General features: G+C 44.2%; 1 protein-coding gene across 1 annotated transcript; it reads right to left on the minus strand.

The window, feature by feature from the left end:
* Window positions 1-722: 722 nt before the first annotated feature.
* Window positions 723-22,448, minus strand: cacng3b (calcium channel, voltage-dependent, gamma subunit 3b; the record flags this gene model as incomplete). The annotated part of the gene is made up of 4 exons (XM_079177087.1): window positions 723-1,234; window positions 3,555-3,695; window positions 6,177-6,260; window positions 22,232-22,448. 4 exons carry the CDS (start codon window positions 22,446-22,448, stop codon window positions 723-725), a joined length of 954 nt encoding a protein of 317 aa, XP_079033213.1.
* Window positions 22,449-25,696: the final 3,248 nt, after the last annotated feature.

The raw sequence follows: 25,696 nt of genomic DNA on the forward strand, positions 1-25,696 counted from the left end.
TAAGAAAATAATAACTAGTGTCACAAATGTGCCGCCATCAATAGACAAACCGCAACTTCAATTTATATTTTGAGTCCAGCTGAACTGAAAATGAATCAATCCCGATCCTGAGGTGTTAACGTCCGCACTTTTTAAAATCGTCATCAGAGAGACAGCTCGGAGCTCTAAGGCTGCTCCCTGCCACTAATCCAACTGCTACCCAAAAAAAGGTCGGGAGGACAGAGGTCAAAAGGTAAAGATCACACAGAGTCTCTCACCTCCTTCCCCTTTCTCCTTTAGTTCACATTATTTAAAATTTTAAGGAGAAGTTGCCCCAAACAGCAAACCACTTACGATATGCTTTTGATCTTGGGTCAATCCCGTTTCCCCCTTCGAAAAAAGCCAGAGAATCAATTTATGATCATAACACTCATGGACATAAATTGAATGTGCCTTCATATGTAAGGAGTCACAGGTATAACTACAGTGATATGTGGTAAAGTGGAGTTGGGAACAACTTCTCCATCAAAACCGACCCTGCTACACACACTGAAACTCTCACAGGGCTCAGGATTCACAGTTCAAAGGCTAAAAGTTCACAGTTCACAGTCATAGTTTATCAAACCCCGTTCCCACCCCCGTAACCCTGTGCGTCCCCCTGCTTAAGCTTGCACTCCCCCCTGTATTTCTCGTCATCCTTCTCTTTGATACTCTGATTGGGCGATATCTGCAGCCGGCACCTCTCAGACGGGCGTGGTCCTGCGGTTGGGGTCCTTGCTGTAGTCTTTAGTGAGCGTGCTGCTCTGGAGGAACTCCCTCTCCGAGTTGAGCAGCCCGCCCATGCCGCCTCCGGGCTTGGTGCCGGCGTTGCCTGCCTCACGTGGGTTCAGCGTGTACATGGGCATCTCAGAGGCGGCGGGCCCCGTGTAGCCGCCTTTCCCCAGCGGTGAGGTGTCGCGGCTCGGGGCCTCGGAGGAACGCACGCTGGAGCGACGCCGGAAGCGGTAGCGGTAGGAAGGGATGCGGCTGAAGGCGGACTTTTTGATGAGCTCGGTGCGGGACTTGGCCCGTTGCTTGCGGTGCTTCTCGATGAACATGTGCACGGCCAGCACGCCCACCATCTCTGCCATGATGAAGGAGAGGGCGCCAAAGTAGAAGGACCAGCCGTAGGAGTAGGACTTCTTGCTGTCGCTCTGACCCGGGTCACCCGAGTTGGCTGAGATATAGACAATAATCCCTATGATGTTACTGAGACCTGGAAGGGAAGGACAGGAGAAGGAAAACATCAAGAGATGGAAGTGGAAATGGTGCAAGCGTGACCTCCTCATCCAGGCAAACAGTATGGAGTCATAGGAGTATCATAATAAAGAATACATCTGTAAATAAATGGGAAAGTATAAAGAGAAATAAATAAAAGACTAAATAGGTAAATACAGTTAATAATTAAATGTGCGAATATGAAGACATCTAAATATAAAGGAAAAGAAAAGCATTTAAAATGTTCCTCCATTCATTTGTTCATTTATTTCTGTTTGTATTCATACATTTTTTTAATATATATATTTATAAATTTTTCATATAAACTACTCTATTTTTTTAAATTTTTATATATTACAATTAATTTATTCTCATTCATTCACAGATGTCTTCTTTATTATGGCACTCCTATGACTCCATACTCATCCAGACAAACAGCACACGTCAAAAACTGCAAGAGACGGAGATCCGCCACTAAAAGAAAACAAAGAACAAATGTACAGTTAATGCAGAAGAATGAACAAACACACACGTCTGTAGCCGTGCTAGAGCTAAATGCTAACATCTGCATGCTAACATGTTCACACCGACGACGTTTGGAGAGTATAATGTAGATTTGTTCACGAAACAAAGCGTTGGTCAAATTAAAACTGTGGTGGCGCTATAAGGAAAAGCTAAGGAATCCAAAGTTACTACTAATTATCCAGAGGGGGACTTGAATGTAGTTGAGGTATTTCAGTCTGAACACAAAGTGGAGGGCCAACCGACACAGTTAAATATACAATAAAGTGGCAGATTAGTGAGAGTACAAGTGAATGAATATTTGAGAAAAGAAAAAATGTCGGAGCCAAGACTTGAGAGAAATGAGAAGAGGACGACGGGGAGACGGCCAAATGAAATAAAGCAAAGTAACGGGAGGAGAGCATCAGAGAGAGTCATTGCACACAGCTGGGCTCTCTTATTCCATATCATTAGTCCAGAATACAGTGCTCATGCAGTGTGGTGGAACGCACAGAATGGGGACAATTAGCCAGCTGTAATTAACCAGAATCAGCCCCACACTATTGTGGTAAATAATTACCAATTTGGCTCCATGAATTTACTACAAAACCCAATGGGACCCTACACATCCCACTGAACAGCAAGTACTTTACAGCCCTTTGTGTGTGTCAGGGGCAAGAGCACAAGTGTGTGTGTGTGTGTGTGTGTGTTTATGGGAGACCAAGTGTCAGCATCCGTGTTGATAGATTATGTGTGTGAGCATGTATGCGTGTTGACACGCTCACACCCTCGCAGTGCATCACAGCGGCATCGTGGTATTCTTGCTGATTGATTAATCAGCTGCTGTGCCCAAATTTCCACACTCACACAGCCACTTCTGTGTGCTTTAGATGCCTGACGGGCTCCTTCTCTGCAAATATTTGAGTGCTGCACCTCCTCTGTTTAGAGTGGCTCCACAGTAACGACACACACACACACACACACACACACACACACACACACACACACGCACACACGCACACACACACTAGCCCCGTGTTGCTATCTCAAAAGCATGCATCCTTGCATTAAACATTTGAATTATAGAAATTCGACGTGTCTGAACCGGGTCGGGGTATTTTAAGTGCGGCTGGTTATGCAGCTAAGATGGCTGCTACATTGTGTTTAACTGTGCTGTCATGGAGATGAGCATCAGTATGCTTACATATCACAGTTTGCTGCACCAACGTTTGTAGTCGCAATTTTAGGTGTACGGAAGGAGATTACAGAGGGCTCGTTATTCATTCTTTTAAGTCTGGGATTTTATCAATAATTAAAATATAAAAAATGATAAAAGCACCATTTTTCTATTTTCTTTACAACATTGAGGGACTTGTTTTGGGGGAGAGCAATCAGTTGAAACAGATCTGCTCCTTTCAATCTAATCTAAACCCTAAGAACCTATTTCCTCTTGTGGGGAAATCGAGTCACTGCATGGCAGAAATAATAAGACACACCGGGGAGAAAAAACAACAATACAAAACATTTCATCAGTGACACCAGCAAACCATACAAAATCAATACAACGAACATATAAAACATGTGCAGCCAAGAGGGTTCATTTTAAAATTCAGGCTAAAAAGCAACAATTCTTAATCAATAGGTTTTTGTTCTGAGAAACAATATAATCAATATGTAGAAGAAGTGTCCGTCAGTGAAGAACAACACCTTCTTGCTCTGAATGCAGAGCCGACTTTATGTACGCTGGTGCACACAAAAGAAACAACGAGGACAGACATTGTGACTAGAACAAAAAGACACACGCAGTGCAGACCGACCTGCAGAGACGAAGAAGATTCCTGCACTGAGGATCACGTTGTGTCGGCTCCGGTAAAACTCACTGGCGGCCACGCAGAGCCCCCCCAGGAACAGCAGACCCACGCTCATGATGGGGAAGATGCTGGAGGCACGCACAGCACCTGTTAAAACACACAAACACGAAGAAGAAGAAGAAGAGAGGGAACACGGTTATTACCGAAAAGTACAAAACGTTTTTTCCCGTGTAAAGATGTTGCCATTCTGGCTCTGCAGAATGACTCAGAAGATTGATTTTTTTTTTATTTGGAAGTTTGGAAATTTGGCCAAATTTCCACAAACTGCCTCCTAATTTCTGCTCTTTGCTGACGTGACAAACGATCAGCAGCTTTGACCTTTATGTTCGTCATTCACCCGCTATGTTTTTGTTGAAAGATCCTTTGACCGTCATCTTGGTGTGAGCGACAGACACATTTTAAACTTTATTATGTCATAAGCACCCCGAAATAAACTATTTGCACTAACCAGACCCTGTAAAAAATATAGTTTTTACTCCCAAGTGCAACTGGGAAGCACTGATTGACTCGTCTGACACCAACACAGAGCACTGAGGAGAAGGAGAAGCTGTAAAAATAGAAATAGTTCAATATTGTAGAGCACGTGGAGCCTCAATTATTATTTTTCCAATATTAGTTACACTTGTGGGAAAAACGATGTAAAGATCTACCTATCAACCTTTCCTATGAAGCCAAGATGTTGCCTGTAATGATTGGTTCATTTTGAGACTATATAGTGTGATTGAAGAGGTCAACTGAAAACAATGCAAGACTCCCATTGTGTAGTAAATCTGCTGGTTTGATGGACGTTAACACTCAAAGCTGAAAGCCAGAACATCAACGTCTCATTTCAAATCCACTGTGCTGGAGGGCAGAGCTGAAACAATGAAAGATGTGTCACTATGCACACACACACACACACACACACACACGTGGGCCAGTGTGTGCTGCTACATGCTCGACTGAGTCTGAATCCAGAACATGCTAAAGCATTCAGAGGCCTCGCCTCAGAGAGAGAGGGAGAGAGAGACGGATGTAGAGGGAGAAGATGGACTAAAACCAAGACAGATGGAGAGGCGCGCTGACACATATGCAGCGCGAAAATAATGAATAGCAGAGATGATGAAAACGGAAGGGAGGCTGCAGGAGGAGAGAAATATTTGTCAGAAGCCCATATGTGTACATGACGTGATAACATATTGGAGGATATTTGCAAACAGCTTGTCGTGCAGAACCGAGCGGTGCGGTGTGTTTAGATGTGTTGCACAGCTGATGTGCACCCATACATCACAGGTGTGTATAGTCACAAAGTCTCAAATAAATCACCCCATAAGAAACGTGTTTGTGTTTCTGAGTCTCTTTCCTTCACGCTTCTTGCGTTCCGAAACATTCCCGGGCGTGACTGACAGCTGCAGCGACCAGTGGTGCTGTGCGTTGGAGCGTATAAGCCCCGCCCCCTATGGCCCACACCCCTGGGCTGTATGAAATGCCGGTCACTAGGTCCCCGCTCCCCATTGGCTGGCCAGCTCTGAGGCCTGTGATCTAATTGGCTGCCTCTGGGGATGTTGCTCTGTGTTCAGTGGAGCAGTGAAAAAAGAAGCACAGGCTGAATCCATTTTCCCTTTTTTTTCCCCTCTTGTTGTTGTTGTTACCGTTTTCTCTCTCCGTCCATCTTTACTCTGTGTTTACTGTGGGAGAAGGAACAGAGAGAGCCCCTCCTCTCTGCTTTCCACTAAACCACCCTCTTTATATCTCTTTGCCTGCATCCTGTTCACTCTCTCTGTAAATGTGATCCCTCCTTTCTCCTTTGACATTTTCTCATCACGGCATTTATTTTTATTTTCCTCATGTATGTGCTGATAAAACTGTGGCACCTGTTTCTTTAATCTCTTCTTCTCTCCATTGGACACTCTCTGTTCATCCATCCGGAATGTAATAAGATCTCACATGTCTCCTTATCATACATGTAACACTGTGAATAACTAGCTGTACACTGCAAAACAAAAACAATGCTTCTTTATTTTATTATCTTCTACATTCATGATCCGAAGCTGACACATCTTGCAGCTACGGCCTCCACACTGTTAGTGTGACATCATGTACGAATCCATACAGAGCAAATTTAAGACCCTTTTTATAAAGATCCTTGTTATAAAACAAGCCGGATGCAACCATAAAAACCTTTGTCGAGGTTGAAAGCAGCAACAAAGTATAAATATAAATATAGGCGCAACGCATCGTGTTCGGCCTTTATTCGCGGTGCAAAAGCTCCGAAAAATCAGCCTTGTTCCCGTGAAAAAGGTATGCCGCTTTTTCGCAGGGTAATCTTTGTACTCATATTTACGTGCAAATTAATCACAAGAAGAAAAAAAAGCACTCTAGTGATTGTAGAGTTTAGTACATTATCAAAATAGTGGATAAAACGAACAAGAGTGATCGAATCGAAAGCAGAAATGTTTGTCCCTTTAGTCCAGCAAAGTTCATAGAAATCTGGGCCTGACAGTGACGCCTGATAAGAGGTTGTTAATAGGTTTGACTGATAAATTTATGTTTAAAGATGGGTCCTTAATGTATCATCATCAAACTCACGTAGGAGGTATTCAGCAGCATCTGCTTCATAGTCCGCGTCCTCCGGGAAGTGATCAATCTTCTTACACACACCTCTGAACGTTCCTGCGGAGGAGAAACACAAATGAGTTCAGTTCAGATCTTTATTGTTCAGCGTGAGGAAATGAGATCAGATTTGTTTTACGTTCTACATGAATATCATAAACAATGACAGGGGGAATAATCAATCAATCTGTACCAGAATATGCTATTTCCTAACTTAATCCACCCGTCAGTGAGATGCCGGGTTTTAGAGTTGTTGCTTTTCTCACAACAAACCAGCTGCAGATCAAAATGTCAGCGCTGCGTTCTGACGGGGAGTGCAAACTGGAAAAGGAGAAAAGCAGTTGTGTCATGTAATGACTTTGTAACGGGAAGTTGTATCTTTAAATAAGGTGCTGCTGACGTGACTCCTTGATGGTCATACTGACAGACAAAGAAACCACTTTAGAACTTGTGCTTACTGGAGATGTGCTCATACGTTTCTTAGAAATAAGTCACTCAGCATGAAAAAGCATGAAAAGTTACAAATGAACTAAACGAAATCTTTGTCGACTAAGAAACAAAAAGACCAATCAGTCGACTGATTGGCTACAAACGGGCAGCCCTGTAGGTTGAATTAATCAGCCATTCTGTTTCTGATTAAACCATTAATCATTTTATTTAGTCATAAAAATGTCAAATACAATAGCAATAGAAAACATGGAGCGTGATTGCTTTTGTCGATCAATAATCACTCATCTTCTTGTGTGAGTCTACTGCATCAGATCACATCTTCAGGAAAGTGAACATGTTCACATCCGGCTGTACACGGACGTGAATACACATCACAAGCACAAGGAAAGAGAGAGAGACAGAGAGAAAGAGAGAGACAGAGAGAGAGAGACAGAGAGAGAGAGAGAGACAGAGAGAGAGAGAGAGACAGAGAGAGAGAGAGAGAGAGAGAGAGAGAGAGAGAGAGAGAGAGAGAGAGAGAGAGAGAGAGAGAGACAGAAAGAGAGAGAGATATGACAGTTGAAGCAGGACGGAGCTGTAGCCTTCAGGGTATGTGAGGGAAAACACCAATGAAAAGCCTTATCACACACACACACACACACACACACACACACACACACACACACACACACACACACACACACACACACACACACACACAATTACCAGCACACACAGCCACTAAAATACAGACATCACGTGTACACACACATCAACCGAGCTCATTAAACTGATACATGAACACTATCAATCATGCATGTAAGTAAAAGCCTTCTTGTTTATATCAGTGTATGTCAAAGTGTGTGTGTGTGTGTGTGTGTGTGAGAGAGTGTTTGTGTGTGTGTGTGTGTGTGTGTTTGTGGTGTATTGACTAGGATGCAGTCTCCTACGAGCGTGTCAGGCAAAGAGTGACTCATCCTCCTTTGTGCAAGTCCTCCACACACACTCACACACACACACACCCATCTATATGTGTGTGTGTGTGTGTGTGTGTGTGTGTGTGTACACTGCATGTAGCTTCATACCCACCCATCATTCAGTCCCATTCACACATGGTCAACACCACAGGGGATATGAGAGAGAGAGAGAGAGAGAGAGCGGGGGAGAGGAGGGGGAGGACTGAAGTGGGATGAAGGGGAAGAGGAGAGAAAGCGAGATGAAGGAGGATGAAGAGAGAGGAAGTGCTGGTTGAAAGAGGTTTGGTGGTAAAACGGCACGGGAGGATTGGATGGAAAACGGGAGGATAGAGGCTGGCGACGAACAACGGACGACTCAACCCTAATTGCTTATTTGCATATGAAGAGGTTCTTTCCAGCACCCACACTCAGAAAATCATTCATAAATTGATTCATCCGAGCTCACGCAGTCGGAGATAGCGACTAACCTCTGACTGACACTCTGATTAACAAGAAAGGCGTTTATAGTGTTTGATATCTGGATTTCATAAAGTAATAATCTGTAAAACTTTCATATGAATCAAAGTGTGTTTTGCCACATTGGTGGATGTACCACCAGTTCAACAAATACACACATGATGGATTCATCTCTCACACTTATCCTTTGCACACTTTCATTAATAATTAACAGATTGCTTTTGGTTGGAAAATGCTGGTTCTTTGAGGAAAACATATTTAAAAAAACGGCTGAATAATTTCAGCCTCAAACCACACAGATAATATCACCGATCTATTTATTGAGAAGAAATCCCCCAAAAAGACCAAAACCAACAATATGTTATTTTAAAAAATATATTTTCTGACTTCCTGTCTGTGGCTCTCAGCCCCACGTCCATTGGTTCCTATTGAAGATGTAAATATATAGTATCTAGTGTCATTCGGAGGGTTCATTTTTGAATGAAACCTTTTATTTTTACAATTAACACTTGAAATGATGAAGGCACTTGCAAATGACAAGCTATGACATGAAAACCAAAACTCTGACAATGAGGAAGTGGGAAGATAATGATGAGAATAAATATGAAACTAAATTGATTGTGACTTCCAAAAAAACACATTTGTTGAGGATTAATCCACATTCGGTGCACTAGTGAGTGTTTAAAGCAGCATGACGGTGATTGTGATATTGAGTCAAACTAAACTACAGTGCCCATGTTCTTTGTAATGAAAAAAACATGTCAGCCAGTGCAACAATTTGGCTCACTGATGTAGTTTGTGGACAGTAATGGAGCTGCATGACACGGTGGAATAAGACATATCTGACTTTAGACGGACCACACTTCTTCGTCGGATGGCTTCGTTGTTGGATTTGGTCTTTTCATGGTGTTTGTGCTGCTCTCTGTGCTCTGTAATGTGGCCTGGTTTGACTTTACTACAGCTGGTTACTACAGCCGCGGCTGTTGAACGCATCAAGGTGTGAAGGATCGTCAATCAGAGCTCTGCCCCGTGACTGTCAGACCGGACGTTTATCAAACCTCCCGCCTTTTAATGTATCAAACCATCCTGATGTATAGAGCAGCGAACGGCCCCACGCAATGAAATGCCAATGAAGCGATACGCCACACACACACACACACACACACACACACACACACACACACACACACACACACACACACACACACACACACACACACACACACACACACACACACACACACACACACACACACACACGAACATAGAGGATGGGGAGGCAGGAACAGAGAGATAGATGGCTGCTTTTATTTCTCTCTTAGTGGCCCAGAATCTAAATCACACCTGAACAAACACACAAAAGCAGACACACAGACACACACACACACACACACACACACACGCACTCACACACCAACAGCACAAGCAATTCACTGTTTTTAAAGCCTGAAAATGACTCAATGAAAGACATCTTGGCCAATCATAAAATGACAAATGACTGGACACATCTGGTCGCATCATCTCCCAAATTTCTGACAAAACTGTCGTTGGTGTCTGCAGTGTATGTGTGATATACAGTCACAAAAACAATGTCCATGCCAGCCAAAATTGCAATACCAATGTTCATATTTATTATAAATGTCTCTACTCCAGCAGTAGAGAACGGTTAAAAATCGCCTCATGTTCTGATCATTTTGATATTTTTGACTTCTGGCTGTCAGTTCATTCGTCCTCAAAAGAAAACCTGAATTTGTTTATAGGAAACACATTGCACCGGTTTCTTTATATAAACTAATCTGAACCCATCAAACGTGTTAAATATATGTTTAGAGCATTCAGCAGCTATTAGAGCAGAAGGGCTCAATGTGTTGATGACTGAGAGGCGATTCAGGGAGCCAGCGTGTGATTGAGGAGAACGGTGAACTTTGGCCAACGACAACGACGCTCACGAGGTGCCACTAGTATCCATGCAACCAGAAGCTTTCCACGAGATGTCTTTAATAATCTGACAGACAAATGTTCGGGGCGCAGTTTGACACAGTAGCTGATAAAAGGTGAGGTGTGTAGAATTTGGAAACTAAACTGAAACTAAAAACGCGAACGTCCCTTTCTAGATTCTGTGTTTGTTTGTTTCTGCTCCGGGCTTCTGTAGAAACATGGCGGCCGGCTCCGTTTTTAGATATAAATGGCTCATTCAAAGGTAAAAAATACACAATAATTCTTATTTTTAGATAATTCTACACATAAGAAAATATACTTAACAATATTATATTACATTGAATCTGCACAAACACAGTCCTCCTGCCGTAAATATTCACCTAATGTGTATTAATCCACGACTGAAAATTGTGCTGTTTGAGTATTGTTTTGTAAAAACAACAGCTGTTTTGGGACATTTTGTGTCCAAAATATATAATATCAGCATCCTTTAATGTGTTTTCGTGTTTGCCATTGTGTTAAGTGGTTTCATTACCACAAATAGATGTCCGTTATAATTACATTGATCACCGATTTTAATGAAATTTGGTTGAAAGTTAGGCCACAGCTGAGGAAACCAGTGAAACCGTGTAAGGACTTCTTTTGACAGGTCACTTTGGCACCATGGTTGTCCACCATGGTTGTCCACCATGGTTGTCCAGCTTTGACTGAGGTACGCACCTGACAGCAGTGGATCAATACGGATCAATCGTAATGAAAAAAGGATTAAAGCACCAGGAAGCAGAATATCGATCTGGATCAACAGAACAGATACAGGTACCACGGTCATTGTTCAAATACATCGTCACCGCCCAGCTTCCACAACCAAGCATGTGTGTGTGTGTGTGTGTGTGTGTGTGTGTGTGTGTGGGTGGATGTACTTGCGTCATGTATTTCTCAGCACACAATGACGTTTTGTAGAGCTGTATCAGTGAGTGAGTCAGTAGCTGTCGCACAGACTTGTGTCAAGTGTCATAACCAGCCTATGATCTCATCGACCAGCGCACGCACACACACACACACACACACACGCACACACACACACACACAAACACACGCACGCACACACACACACACGCACTGGGCCAAACAATGTATTGTATATGAGCATACCAACAGCATACCAAGACTGTAGACTAGATTACATCCCTCCATGTAACTTTACTTTCCTGTGTAGTTGTGTCTTCTTCCTTTAACATCGGCTGACTCAACGTCATCATTTTCCCTCGTAACAAATGTTAATTCAGATTGGTTATGCTGTAAACCTCAAATTCGATAATATTATCACTCATGTTGGTTCATTTGAATATCACTGAGCGTTTTGGCTCAGGAGAAAACCCTCCAGGGGAGACAGAGATAGAGAAAGACCACCTATAACCTGTCAGCTAAAGTTAATTAAGTATTTTAGTGGAAGCGTGGGTCTTTCATTCAATGTCGGCATTAAGCTCCTGCTTGAAAACATTACATTTATCAAACGGGGTGATGAATCACCCCCCACTCAATATACAAATGCTAATATCTAATCTGCATCACAACACATTTATGAGAGTAGTGCTTGTGTCTGTAAACATCACAGGCACATGCTCAAATAGAAAGCAGTGATTAGTAACCCGGGATATAGTATTTACCATGTAAACTGTGTTCTGTGCTCATGTAAACACACGTTGATCCAATACGATCAGAACCTGAATCAGCCTCATAACCGCAATAACTCACGTCCAGGTAAACACACGTCACGATCGCTGACCGATAAGAGCTTTCTAATTAATAGCCCTGATTAAGATGCAACACAAGTAGTAGATATTGACAAGTTGTTCACCGCAGCAGAGGTTACTGCATTAAAGGCCTTTCCTCTTCACCGAGCACTGAAGGACAAAGACCAGTTACAGCCGCAGTTCCTTCATTATCAAATGTACGCAGCAACACTTCAGTCAAACTACATCAGGGGCTATTTGGATGTCGTCATATTAAGTCAAAATAATTTGTATTGAGTTGTTGTTAAGTGCTTTAAAGGTTCAGATTTGGACCCACTGGATCTCTTTTGTTTGTATAAATGATAAAATAAGTCAACAGTTCCATTCACAGTGTGGAACAAGACAGGGTTGTCCGTTCTTGTTGTTATCACTACAGCGATTCATAGCAACCTGTTTATAAAAAGAAGTTAGAACATAAAGTTTACCAATATATGCAGACGATGTTCTTCTTTAAGAACCTTCTTCCTCTCGGCCACAGGCCTTTAAAGTACTGCTTGTATTCGCTCATAGTTGAGGCTTTAAGGTAAACTGATACCAATGTCTCTCAGACTGATTTTTTCAGCTCACCTCTAAATGTAAACCTGGAATATGGACAACTAGAATCTCTAATAAGCTCATTTCCCTCCTCCAGTTTATTACAACTCAAACAAGACAAACTACTGGGATCTGCTCCGACTATCCGGAGTTGGCAGAATAAAAACCGTCAAGAAGAAGCTGCTCCTTCTTCGAACCGCCATTGTGTGTGCGTGCCTGCGTGTGTATGTATGTGTGTTGAATGTGACAAAGATGAAACCGCAAAGTTGCTGTTTTTCTATTATCAGTCTAATTAACAGCAAACTAATGAACACACACCCACACACACACACACACACACACACAGACACAAACACACACACACACTGGGAGCATCTATCAGGAGACATTTGCCTCACAAAGGTCAACGTGGCCTGAGGGCAGCTGCGACCACAGCCGCAGCAAGGCATTATGGGACACGGAGCCAAACGGGGATGGAAGTCCAGTCTGTGCGTGATTGTCTGCCTGTGTGTGTGTCTCAGTGAGTCATGTGGTTTAATTTCTCCTACTGGGCCCAGTGCACTGCTGCTGTCACTTCCGTGGACACACATGCACATCTGAACGTGCACATGCACACTCTTGTGCGCTATTATTTCTTAGTAAGTCGTAAAACCTTGACGTCAAAGTTCAAAGTATATTTAGAAAGAAAAAAAGAACACAGTAGAGAGAGAGAGAGAGAGAGAGAGAGAGAGAGAGAGAGAGAGAGAGAGAGGGGAACATTTCATTGTTCTATATAGAATATTATTTACAGCTTTATGAATATATGTTTGAAGCGTCAAAAACATTTATGCAAGACAGTCCGTTTCCAGTTCTGCAGGTAGACACACACACACGCACGCACACACACACACACACACACACACACACACACACACACACACACACACACACACACACACACACACACACACACACACACACACACACACACTCGTCTTAATGGTATGTATGAAAACAGTAGTAGAGCAAGTCCAAGAGCTAACAGACAGAGGTAGAGCAGAAACACTTTCCATTTCACTGCCTCCTGACTAACTGCCGGCTGTTCTTAAGAGTGGCGAGCTACAGACACACTTTTATTATTTAGCTCTACCCAACATCTCACTTTCTCTTTTTGCACCTTCCTTTTCACTCTCCTCAGTCTCTCCTTTGCTCCCTGCTGTCTTTCTTCCTTCTATTTTGTTTCATCATCTTATTTGATCAGTATTTAATATTTACGATACTTCAGCTAACAAAGAAAGAATACAGTTCATAACGTGCTAGTTTGGGCTAGCTAGCTGTTACCATGTATGGGATGTAGCTTGATTAATCAAGAGAGGCGGTGTGAGAGAAAACCTCCTCTTGACTCCGTTTTCAGGCTTTAGAAAATCTAGCTCGCAGCGGGAGTCTTTAGCCAATCACAGGTCATTTCAGAGAGAGGGCTTTCCTATTGGCTGTTCTACAAATGCAGATGCTCGTGCACGTCCCTACAGTGAAAGCCCGATTCAACGGCGAAACATCCTGCAGGAAAAGTTGCTCTTCCAGCATTGGCAACAACTGCCTACACTGCAACTGATTCAGGAGAAGGCTCAAATTTACAAAGTAGCTTTCCTCATTAGTTAAGGCGAGCTAACTCACTGCGTGGCACATTTCACATTTGACAAATTGATGGATTTTGTTTTGGCAAATGAAGGATTTTTGTCTTCAAGGGACATGCTGACACTTACACTGCTTCTGATATGGTGAAAGCTTTGTTTCTATCTGCACATGACACTTAACAAATGGCCCCTATACTTCCATTTTATTCCCTTTCTTTCCCATGCAAACTTCCAACCTTCATTATTCCTGGAATTTTGCATTTAAAACTATTCAATAAATTCCAGGGCAGCTATATAATATATTCATAATCACATTTGTTGTACCTTCAAAATGCCACAACAGAAAATCAGTCCAGCTTAAACTCTTTGTACAATCAGTGTTGCATTGATAAACACGGAAACATAATCAAACTATATTGACATATCAATGTAGAGAATTCTAATGAGATACAACTGAAACATTTGCCTTCTGTACCGGTCTAGTTCTACCTATAACGCAGCACGCATACAAAACAGTGGAAACGTTTCACTAGAATAAAATAGTGCCTGAAATCAAGGTTAAAAAAGAGACAAACACAAACAACACGGTGTGTCCAGATGCCCCCACGATTGTGACGAGCCGGCCGTGAGGTGCCAGCAGTTTGTCCTTGATCCAACTCTAGCGCTCACACACACACACACACACACACACACACACACACACACACACACACACACACACACACACCTACACACACACACACACGCACACACTATCTACAGCTGAGGTACAGTTCAAACACTGAAACACCATAAATCACCGTAAACTAGACCCACGCAAAAAACAACTGAAGTAATCAGAAACGCTAATCAACCAATAGATCTCGGGTGTTAGCAAAGATTCAGGCTAAAATGTATTTTTCATTTTGACAGTTAGGGGTTAGAAATCAGGTGTTGCTCTTGAAGCAAAAATGTCAGTCAAATGTGAGACTGACGTGACGGGAGGCTTATCTTTCTCGCTGCTTTACTTTTAATATAGTTGCAGAACTTTGAGCCTTTTGTGTGGAAAAGCTTTAGCAGTTTTGGGCAAAATTGACCTTGCATATTTATGGTAATTCCCAGAAAATCAGTAAAATATGAGCAATATGTGCAAAAAGAGAAATGCATTCTATGTTCCAGATAACAGAATAATCTCTTTATGTTATGAGTTTTTCTAATATTCTTACCAGCTGACTTTATGTGAGGGGGCATAGATGTGTTTCAGCATGACAGAAAAGAGTTTGAGATCCACCACACTAATATAACCTTAATTATTAACATATCTATCTGTAACAACTATGCCGATGTCTAACAAACCCCAGTGAGGTTAAAGGACCTGAGCGTATCCAGAATCAAGCTGCAGTTAAAACACCAAATGTGTTCCAAGCAACACGTTCTCTGAACTGAGTGACCAAACAGGTGCTACATGCTAACGTCAACATGCTAACATGGTGTTTTTAACAGGTAATGGTTACCGTACTCAACATGTTAGTTCAGTGTGTTCGCACGATAGCGTTTGCACATTAGCACTGAACACAAAGTACAGCAGAGGCGGGTGGGAATGTCATAAATCGTCACAAAACAAAAAAATCGCACAAACTCAAATGTTGACCTGATGATTGCAGTAGATCATCAAAGTTGTTACAATTCATCCAGACGGGAACATGAACGTGTGCACTGAATTTCATGGTTGTTCATCTAATAGTTGTCGAGACATTCCTCTCAACCCCGCCAAAGTGAACGTCACGGGGGCACTTGAGAAAATGTCAAAAGATTCCCAAAGTTATCAGGGACATCCTCTGGGAACCATGAATGTCTCCACAAAATGTAATTGCAATCCATCTAACAGTTGTTGAGACAGACGTCACCTCGCCCAGAGCCTTGTTGGCTACATTGTGTTTAAGGTCAGGAATTGATCTCCGTCCTGGTTAAAAGAAACCAGAAACAAAGCAACCTTTAATAGATGCAAACAGCGAACCGTGTTCAGGTTTTCCGGTGCTACAGTTGGTCTGTGTCAGGAAAGCTTAAACAAAAGGTTGTTTCAGGCATTTGGAAGTAATTTCCAATGCTGTTGTTATTGCAGTCTCGTTCCCGGGGGGGGCTGCACCTAATCAGATGATGTGGAGTCCAAATAAGCTGCACGTGTGTGGCCTGTCTCAACCCAGCCACATGCACACACAAACACATGCAGGATATAAAGCATTTTGTCAACTAGAAAACAGAGGATAGGAAGAGGAGGGAGTGAGCATGGGGGAGGAAAGGAAGTTGAAAAGCAGAGCAAATTGGACTGCTTGTTTCCTCAGAGCGCCTCTGATAGCTCAGTGTGGGTGACTGTGCCTCTTCCCCCCTCGCTCTCTCTCTCTCTTGCTCTCTCTCTCTCTGTCTCTACCTCTCTCACTCTTTCTGATTACCTCTTTCTAGGCGAAGGAGAGAGAGGGAAAAGGGGAGAGAGAGAGAGAGACAGAGGGAGGAAGAGGCTAGTTTCCAGGGTGATGGCTGATGAAAGAGAACGGGACAGGTTCTGCTTGGTTGCACACCTCTCCTCTTTCTCTCTCTTCTTCCCCCCTTTTCTCACTCTGTTCTTCCTCAAACGCCCATGTTCAATTTTTTCTCTCTCTCTCTGTTTCAAATCGTCTCATCATCCCTCCTTTATACTCTTCCTCATTTTCTCTCCTCTCATTACCAAAACATCCCTTCATTCATTCCTTTCCAATCTCTCTTTCATCTCCCCTTCACATACATGGTTGTTTCCAACCTCACGCCCACATCTCATTCCAGAACCACGGACATTAACATGCTGCATGCATGCGTGCTCTCTGGGAAAGTTGTCCGCAGGATTTTAAACCTGGCTGCAGCAATTTGCTCCCAATCAGCCACTTAAAGCATTAAAGAAATCAGGCACTGGCTTGCAGGCCCAGTTCCAGTTTAATAACAAAGACGGGTTTGATGTGGTTGAGGTCGGAGCTCTGTGCAGGCCAAGTTCTTACACACCAAATGCAGAAAACCAATTCTTTATGGGCTTTGCTTTGTCCAGAGGGGCATTGTGATAAAGCAGCAAAAGGTCTCTCCAAAACAGTTTCCACAAAGCTGGAAGAACACTTCTGTCTCTCAAACTGCGTCCACGTTTCCCTCACTTGTGTCTTTTCTCTCCATCTATCCCTGGTGGGAGGGATGCAAGGAAAAGATGCAAGTGATGGGAAATGAAGATACTTGGGATGCGTCCAATGTTTGCTGTGGTAGTAGGATTTCCCTTAACAGCCCCAGACTAAAGGCACACAAAGGAATGAGGAAACGGGTGTCCACATACATATTGTGGATCTGTCTTCTGCTCTCCACCTATGTCCTTCATTCCTTCCTCCATCTTCTCTCCTTCCTCCCGCAGCCATCAATTTTGTCCCCACCCCTGTTTAAAACCCTCTTCTCTCTATTACCTGGTGATCATTTAGATCCCCGGCATGGTCAAACACTCCCTGGAGATTCACCTGGAACAGAGGCCATGAACAGCTCATCCATCACCCCCCCCCCCCCCCCCCCCCCCCCCCGCTTCATTCATGCACATTCTGGTTCCTCTTCATTCATGCTCTACCTCCTCCTCCTCCCTCCTCTCCTCATTTCTTGGCTTTCTCGTGCTCGTTTATCACAGTGGGAACTTAACACCTCAGTACACCTGCACAGACACACACTAACACACTCACTGCATGCAAGAAATCCCAACCTGACCACACATAGAACTGTTGGCGGGTAGAGATACAATCGGGAATAACGGTAAAGCACAGTTACAGTTACTTAACAATAACAAGACCCCCGACAATATTGCATATTCATAAGAAAGATGCAGGTATGTGGCTTTATTTAATTATAGATATGGTTTTGCTGTAATATCTTTCTGGAAAAAGAATGTGATTTGGTTTAATTATCTATTTGATGAGACTTTTATAAATATTTTGTGTGTGTTTGCATGTGTGCATGTTATGCTTTCTTCCTTCTCTTTTCATTTCAGACATTTTTTATGCTTTGTTTCGTAACAATTTGCAGCAAAGTTATGCTGAGGCTTTGCAATAAATTGATGAAAGACAGTCCGGGATGTCAGGTCTGTGTAACAATGGTTCTAACAGACTCACAGGACAGAAAACAGGGTTCGGTGCACAGGAGCTCAGTCCAGAACCAGACACAGGTATCCAGAATCGCTACAGGCAGAAGGCGGAGTCTAAATATACAGATGCAAGGTTTAAATCACACCAGGAAGTGACGGGGAACAGAAGGCCGGAGCGTGAACTGTGGATATCTGAGATGAATGGGAGCGCGCCGAGTAAATGCACAATGAAAGGGGAGGGGGACGACGAGGGACAGGTGAAAACACACGAGGGCAGGAAGTGAAGTACCTGAGACGAGAAACAAAGGTGAGCATACCAAAATAAAACTGGGAAAGCATAACCTCAGAGGAGAGCGGGTCATGACGAGGTCTGGCAGACTTTTAAACTAACTACATCCCCCGGTCACGGGAGCCAATGAGCTCTACTTATTGTTCCTTTTGCCCGAGAAAGGATGGTTAGTAGCTTTTTTCGCAGGGCAGCAAGGCGTAAATGGGGTCGCGAGTCACAAGATTGCCGATAACACAGAAAATACACATATTTCACATTTAGCTCATAAATGATGTTTGGTGCAAAAGCCGTTTTTTTTATCATTTCTCTGGTAAAATAGGATGATTCTCAAAGGCTTTCTTCCTCTTGTTCCATATTGTGCTGCATGCTTTATGTTGTGCTGCATGCTTTATGCCGCACAGCTCATATGCATGAGCGCTCTATACATTTACTGTAAGAACACTGCATACATGATGTTCTTCTATCCCCCTCCATCTCTCCGTCGCTCACTCTGTGATGTCAGGCGGACGACGAGGCCCTCGTACACGAGTCAGAGACATCCATTTCCTGTCACTTTATGAGGTGTTTATGAATTATGAAACCGTCACAACCGGGGACCCGGAATGAGCATAAGTATAAGATGGGCAGAGGGAGATAAGAGGACTCATTGACTTTAGTCGTGTGTGCGCACGTGAGCGAGCGTGTGCACGTCTGTCTGTGGCATGTGAGCCTGTGCATGTGTGCATGCACTGACATTGTGCTGACATTGTGTTAACTTGGCGTGCTGCTCCCACAGCTGTGCTTGTTTGGTGGCTTGGGAATATCCTAGAATTTGTCTATTTATTCATTCAATTACAAGTGTGTGTGTGTGTGTGTGTGTTTGTGTTTGTCTGTGTGTGTAAATGAGACTGTGTGTTCAATAAAGCCTTATACCTGCACCATCTGGCCCTGTAATAGCCTTCTCTGCCCCCCAGAATGAGATGGTTATGACTGGCTGCATCTCTCACACACACACACACACACACACACACACACACACACATGCTCCTACCAGAGGCAATGCATATTTTTATTCGTAATTGAAAGCAAAGTTTTCCAGCCCCTATGCAGACAATTTCCAAAAGGTTCAAAGTCAAATAATTTACAATGTAATATGTGTCGAGTCATAATGAAACATCAGAATTACCATTGACCCCATACAGGTGATAGGCAACTCCCCCCTCCCCCCGTCTTGAAGTGATAATCACATATTTGTTTATTGTCTTAAAAAGAGCTAGATGTGAGGATTAATATCCTTTTCATGTCAGCATGTTCAGTAGCAAGTGAAGCTGTCCTCGAAGAAGAAAGTTTTTGGCGCTTTCTGCCTTTATCTGAAAGTGCAGCTGAAGGGAAATTCTTACTCAACACTCATGAGATTTTGTCAACTAATCCATTTCTTTATTTTATTGACAGATGTGTAAAGAGTTTCTCCTCAAAGAATCACACAAAAGCACCACTTTAGATCGTGTGTTTACCAGAGATGTGTTCATAGGTTTCTTGGAAATAAGTCATTCAGCATGAAAAAAAGCAAATCGGCGAAAGACCAAAAGGAAATAGATAGTTGAGTAATCGACAAAAAGGTGGCAGCAAAATTGGTCCAAGACATCGCTTGGCACGAAGGGTAGAAGCAGGAGAAAACAGCCAGCCAAAAAGGGACAAAAACACCCTCAAACAGCCCCAACGGTAGCCAGCTGGCCACCAAAACACCAAAGACTCACCTGCATGTGGTCACTGGTCCAGCTGCCATTGGTCACTAAATAGCTCCGATGCTTGAACTGTCTGCTCGTTAAACCACTAGTCCGATCCCAACTACAAAATGTTCATTATCCTGGGGACGAATCCAATCATGCGTTTGTTTTTGGGGGGTTTTCTGGGATGGTAGCCCCGTCGTAGTGGACACAGTGTCATTAAAAACATGATACTGCTACCGAGCAACCTATAACTCCTACAGTACAAAGACCAGTGTTGCCACATCAGATTGACCGTTTTCAGCCCAGTCACAACTTAAAACCCGGCCAATTCAATAATTTCCTAAATCAAATAACCACAGATCAAATGTCAGATGAATAGGCCACCAAAGCTCACAACTTGAAGGCGGAACCCAGCCCCATCAGGCAGCACTGATACACACGACCATGTGTCAATAAACAGCTGCTAAAAACAGCTTTGTTTAGAGACATTTTGCCGGTTTTCATGGATGTGGCTGGAACTCCTGGTTGGAGACAAGTGATTTGACCTCTGACAGAAAAAGACACCTTTTAAAAATCATATTGTGGCTTCTCGGCTCCATTTGAGATTCCACAGGGAAGACAACAGGAAAGCTGGAGAGAGACGTGCAGCCAAGGTCAAGGCCCAGGCTCCAATCTACACACACACACACACACACACACACACACACACACACACACACACACACACCAATGTTGCAACCTCAAACTTCTTGCCCGGGTGATGCACCACCAAGATGCCCCACAGACACATCCACCTGTCCCCGTGCCCTCATAAACATGCTGCGATAAACGATGCTTTAACTGCTCAGCAATTAAACTAAACTCAAATGAGAAAGGGCCACTTTACCTCTTTAAATTGATCTCATCCATCTTATCTTATTTATCTGTCTGCCTCAATTATCCCTGCCCCGCTTACCCCCTTGACTTAGGTTGAGGTTTCGATTTTTCAAGATCAACGTACAGCCACGACACATGAGGATTGCAAATCAGATGGCCTCAAGAACCAGAGAGCTGGTCCAGGACTGTAGTCCGGGTATGAAGCTACAGACAGTCTAGTCTAGTGGGACGTGTCGCAAAGTGTGATTTAACAGGGCAGTTTGATTTTTGGGGGGGTTTATGATCTCACTTAAATAATTAAAAGATACAAAATTTGCACATTCTTTCTGACTGGTGGAGTCGACAATTGGACTTTTAAGGAAGTCAAAAAATGTCACTGATGCAGCAGGAACGAGCGACGACCAGCACACCTGTGTGATGAAAGTTGTCAAAAAATGATCAATTGAGTTTATGGGAAGAATTCAACTTCTCTCCAAAAAACAATCGAATCAAAAGATTTTTCCACAACACTGTTACTCTCAATATTCTCACCGGTCACTGTGCATGTCGGTCAGCATGTCCTGGATTCTTAGGCTGAGAATTAGGACTTAAACCAGGAAGTTATTTGGGAGCGTTTGCTTGAATCGACAGGTCTCTCTGGTTGCCAAATGCACACCAGATCCCAGCACCGGCCTATATGCCGCGCTGCCTGTATCTGTGTTTTCTGGCTCCCAAATGACAAGACAAACAAGATGGCTTCAAAAGAGCAAATTCCTAACAACACTGTGTGTGTGTGTGTGTGTGTGTGTGTGTCTGTGTGTGTGTGTGTGTGTGTGCAAAGAGTCCCGGCAACAGTGTGCAGATTCAGGTTACTTGTTAGCCTTCAGCTCTAAATGCAGTGTGAAGACAACAAGAGCAGATCAATAAATATTCTGTCGTTGTATTTTTATGATGCAGAGGAAAGGAAGGGTGTACTCGTGAATGGACAGATTCTCAAGAATTGGGTTTCAAGGCATTATGGGATGCTGTCACACACACACACACACACACACACACACACACACACACACACACACACACTGGGTACACCAACGCTCCTCTGGTGTTGGACAGGAGAGACAGGATGTGTGTGTCATGTGTGTGGAGAGGCAGGGAAAGATAAATACTAACACACACATGGATACACACTAGGAAAATACAGAGCAAACAGACACACACAGAGGGGACATGTTCGTCCACACACACACACACACAGTATTTGTCAGAGAGACCGCTATAAGAGAGAGACAGAGAGACAGACAGACAGTCAGTCAGACTGATCACGTACCTTCCAGACAGCAGGTTCGCCAGAGGCCGGAGTGCGTCATCACCTCCTCGTTCTTGCGGCTCGTGTCGTTGTCGCCGCTGTTCTTCGTGCGGCAGACCCCGCGCGAGTACAGCCAGTAATCGGTACCGACGGCGATGGTCATGAGGCTGAAGGCGGCGAACGCGCCCACCGTCGTCACGAGCATCTGGACGCCGCGGTCACACATCAGCATCTTCATATAGGCGGCTCCTGTTTTGTCTTAATATCTGTTATCCGCCTCTCTTTTAGATTCACCCCCTTTTTATTTTATTGTTATATCCCGCGAGATTTTGGAGACTCGGAGTGAAAGGGTTCAACAGACAGGCACTCCAAAAAAATTAAAAAATAATAGAGATATCGATGATTTTATTAGTGTGGAGATGCCTCGTCCATTGGGTTGACAAGAGGCTCGTGGCAAAGGGCGGGAAGGTGGGAGGGCGGCACGTCACTTTCTCGCGCATCAAAAACCGGTTTTTACCACCACCACCACCACCCTCATACACACACACACGCGCGCGCACACACACACACCGGAGGTTTAACGACCACCGGTTGTCCCCCCGACACTGGCCTCACTCAGTCACAGCGGAGGGTAACAGCGATGCCACATTCCGCCTCTCCTTGCCTCCTTCCGTTTACTAGTCCCGGGGGTTAGACGAGCTGCGTTAGAGCCGCGTTATCCACCAGCAACCGGAGATCTCCTCTCCTTCCTTCCTTCCTTTCCTTTTCAACTTCTGCTCTTCCAACACAGCTCCCTTATCAATCTGTTAACCATTAACAGCCAAGGTCTGCGTGGGGGGAGTCCATCTTTTAAAAACAACAACAAAAAGGGGGGTTAGTTTGTTTTTCTTGACTGGTGTAACCGCACAGCATTAAGGTAGGGAGGCGGGTTTCTAAACGTGTGTTTCAACTAAAGCATAATTAGGCGGCTCGCCCCTCACTCACCGCTGGGTTTCGTTGGCTGAAGGATGTCCTCTTTGGACCAGATATGAGGCGGTACAGCTGGGTTTTTTCCTGCTGAATTACTGAATGAATGGACGGTTGAATAAAGCCCATACGTCAGCTATGAAGAAAGCGCGGACGTTGACCGAGATCCGTCGTGTGTTTTCCACTCCAGCTGTTGACTCACTGACATGTTTTTTCTTCTTCTCCCTCCTCGATGTCCAGATCAGCCGCTAATAGGCCAATAAATGCAGGTTTTTTCCTCACACATTATCTGCAGTGGAGAGACGTTGGACGGGCTGAAATAGGCAACCACAAAAAATGAAACCTCGACGGAATTAATGTAATGTCTTCTAGAAAAAACAGCTCTCTCTTGACCGCCGAAGTTCAACCGCAACCGGGACAGACCGGGTCCGGTAAGACGCCTGCTGATGGAGCCTGCATGGACAGTTTACACCCGCCTGGGTTTTGCTCCCGAGAAACGTGCCCTGTTGGTACACATGAAAAAAAAAATGACAGCCGTCGCCTCCTCCTCCCTCCCTCCCTCCTCGTCGTCCTCCTCCTCCTCCTCCTCCTCCTCTTCGTCTTCCTCCTCCTCCTCCTCTCGGTCCAACCAACACAAACTAAAACTAACCGCGCGTCTCCTCAAACTCCGCCTGAGGACGCACCGCTCGGCTCGGATTGGGCTCGTGGCTGACAGCGCCCTTCAGGAGCTAATCACGTATCCGTCATTTCTGCAGGTCCCGCCCAGCGCCGCAACGCCGTCAGTATAAAGCATGGGGGGGGGGGGGGGGGGCTTCAGTCTAGAGAGGAGAGAATATGTATAGCTAAGGAGGGTTACTTCTTAAAGTGAGGGTCTCATCAGAGACACATATGTTGCTCAAACTCAAACTCATTGTAGTTACATGTTGCTTTATATCTAAGCACAAGTGTTATACAAATAGGGATGATCAGCTATGTTCACAAACCACCTGCCTCTAATGTCTTAAATGCAGATTTCAGTGTCTTTTTTTAAGCAGTGCAGCACCGCGCCGTTTGCCGCGTGGGGAGCTTCTGCCGCGTCTGAAGAGCTGTCCGTGGTGCTGAAAACGCGCCGTGGCGCTGTCCTTGGTCCTAGCGCAGCGTCCCTTCTGTTTCCCTCTGTCCTCCGCCTGCGCGGCGCCAGCAGTCCCTGCACCGCACTGATTAGTTAGAGGAGAGAGTAAAAGAGGGGGGGGGGGGGGGGGGGAGAGGGAGAGAGAGAGAGAGAGAGATTGGCAAGCGATGCATGAAGAATCGCGCCCGGGAGAGAAGCAGAGATGCCACTTAAAGAGCCACGGACCGTTTTTAATGATTCCACTCCAGCGAGGCTTCCACACAAGGCGGTCTGAGCCTCTTCACAGTTCACTTAACACACGGGGAGTGCGTGCGCGTTCGTGCGCGTGGGATGCACGAGTGTGCGTGCATGCACTGTGCAGGCGTGCGCCTGTTTGTCTCTCTGTTCACGTGACTCGGCTGTGTGCAAATGTGCGCACACATGAACATGTGTAAGTGTCATGGTGAGGCGTTTTGAGAGAGAGCGAGTCAGTGTGTGTGTGTGTGTGTGTGTGTGTGTCCGTGTGCGTGTGCGTGCGCGCCTCAGGCGGCTGAACAGATCTGACTGTTTAAAAGCTCATTGTGTTGCTTGTTTAAACAGCAATGAATGAACGCCTGTCTTCGTCACTTGAGACAATTCAAGTGAAAGGATGACAAGACTGCAGGGATGAATAAATGCATGTAACCTCTCTAATTGTTTATTTGATATGTTTATTTACTGATTTCTGCAGTTTTTTTTATCTCTTTCTCTCCGAGCATTCAGACCAATATTCATTAATCAATGAGAGGTGGCTCAGTGTGTGTGTGCATTAACACGCACACACATGCACACATAGTGTACAAAAAACAAACATTCCTTCAGTCATTTCTTTCTGTCTGTCCTTTGGTGCATGTTTGTCAACGTGTCAACAGACAGACGAGTGGACAGTGATGCTTAGTTAAACTGTGAAGCGGTTGTTATTTTAGGTAACTGTGTGAACTGTATGTTGGTGTCAATCGGCTTCAATGTTTAACTGCCATAACTGACTGATTTACTGACCCACTATCAGGCTGTAAGTGACTTAAAGATGGAGCGAGTGATAAGCTGACTGACAGGGCGGCCGGCTGTGTAGCTGATGGGATTGGTGGTTGTCGGACAGACTACGAAATAAACAGAGGACGAAACAGAAGAATTAAAGCGATTGAAAACAAACAGAGCGAGAGAGAGCGAGAGAGAGAGAGTGAGAGAGAGAGAGAGAGAGAGAGAGGGAAGAAAAAGGATTACTGTATATAATTAAATAATTGCATGAACAGATCAACAGAGAGAGCAGTGACAGGTCCTATCATCCTTCTCACTTGCTCTGCCAGTATGTGTGTGTGTGTGTGTGTGTGTGTGTGTGTGTGTGTGTGTGTGTGTGTGTGTGCGAGGCCCTTGCAGCCTGCGTTATCTCA

The sequence above is a fragment of the Pholis gunnellus genome, assembly GCF_910591455.1.
Source record: "Pholis gunnellus genome assembly, chromosome: 17".
Classification (NCBI taxonomy): Eukaryota; Metazoa; Chordata; class Actinopteri; order Perciformes; family Pholidae; genus Pholis; species Pholis gunnellus.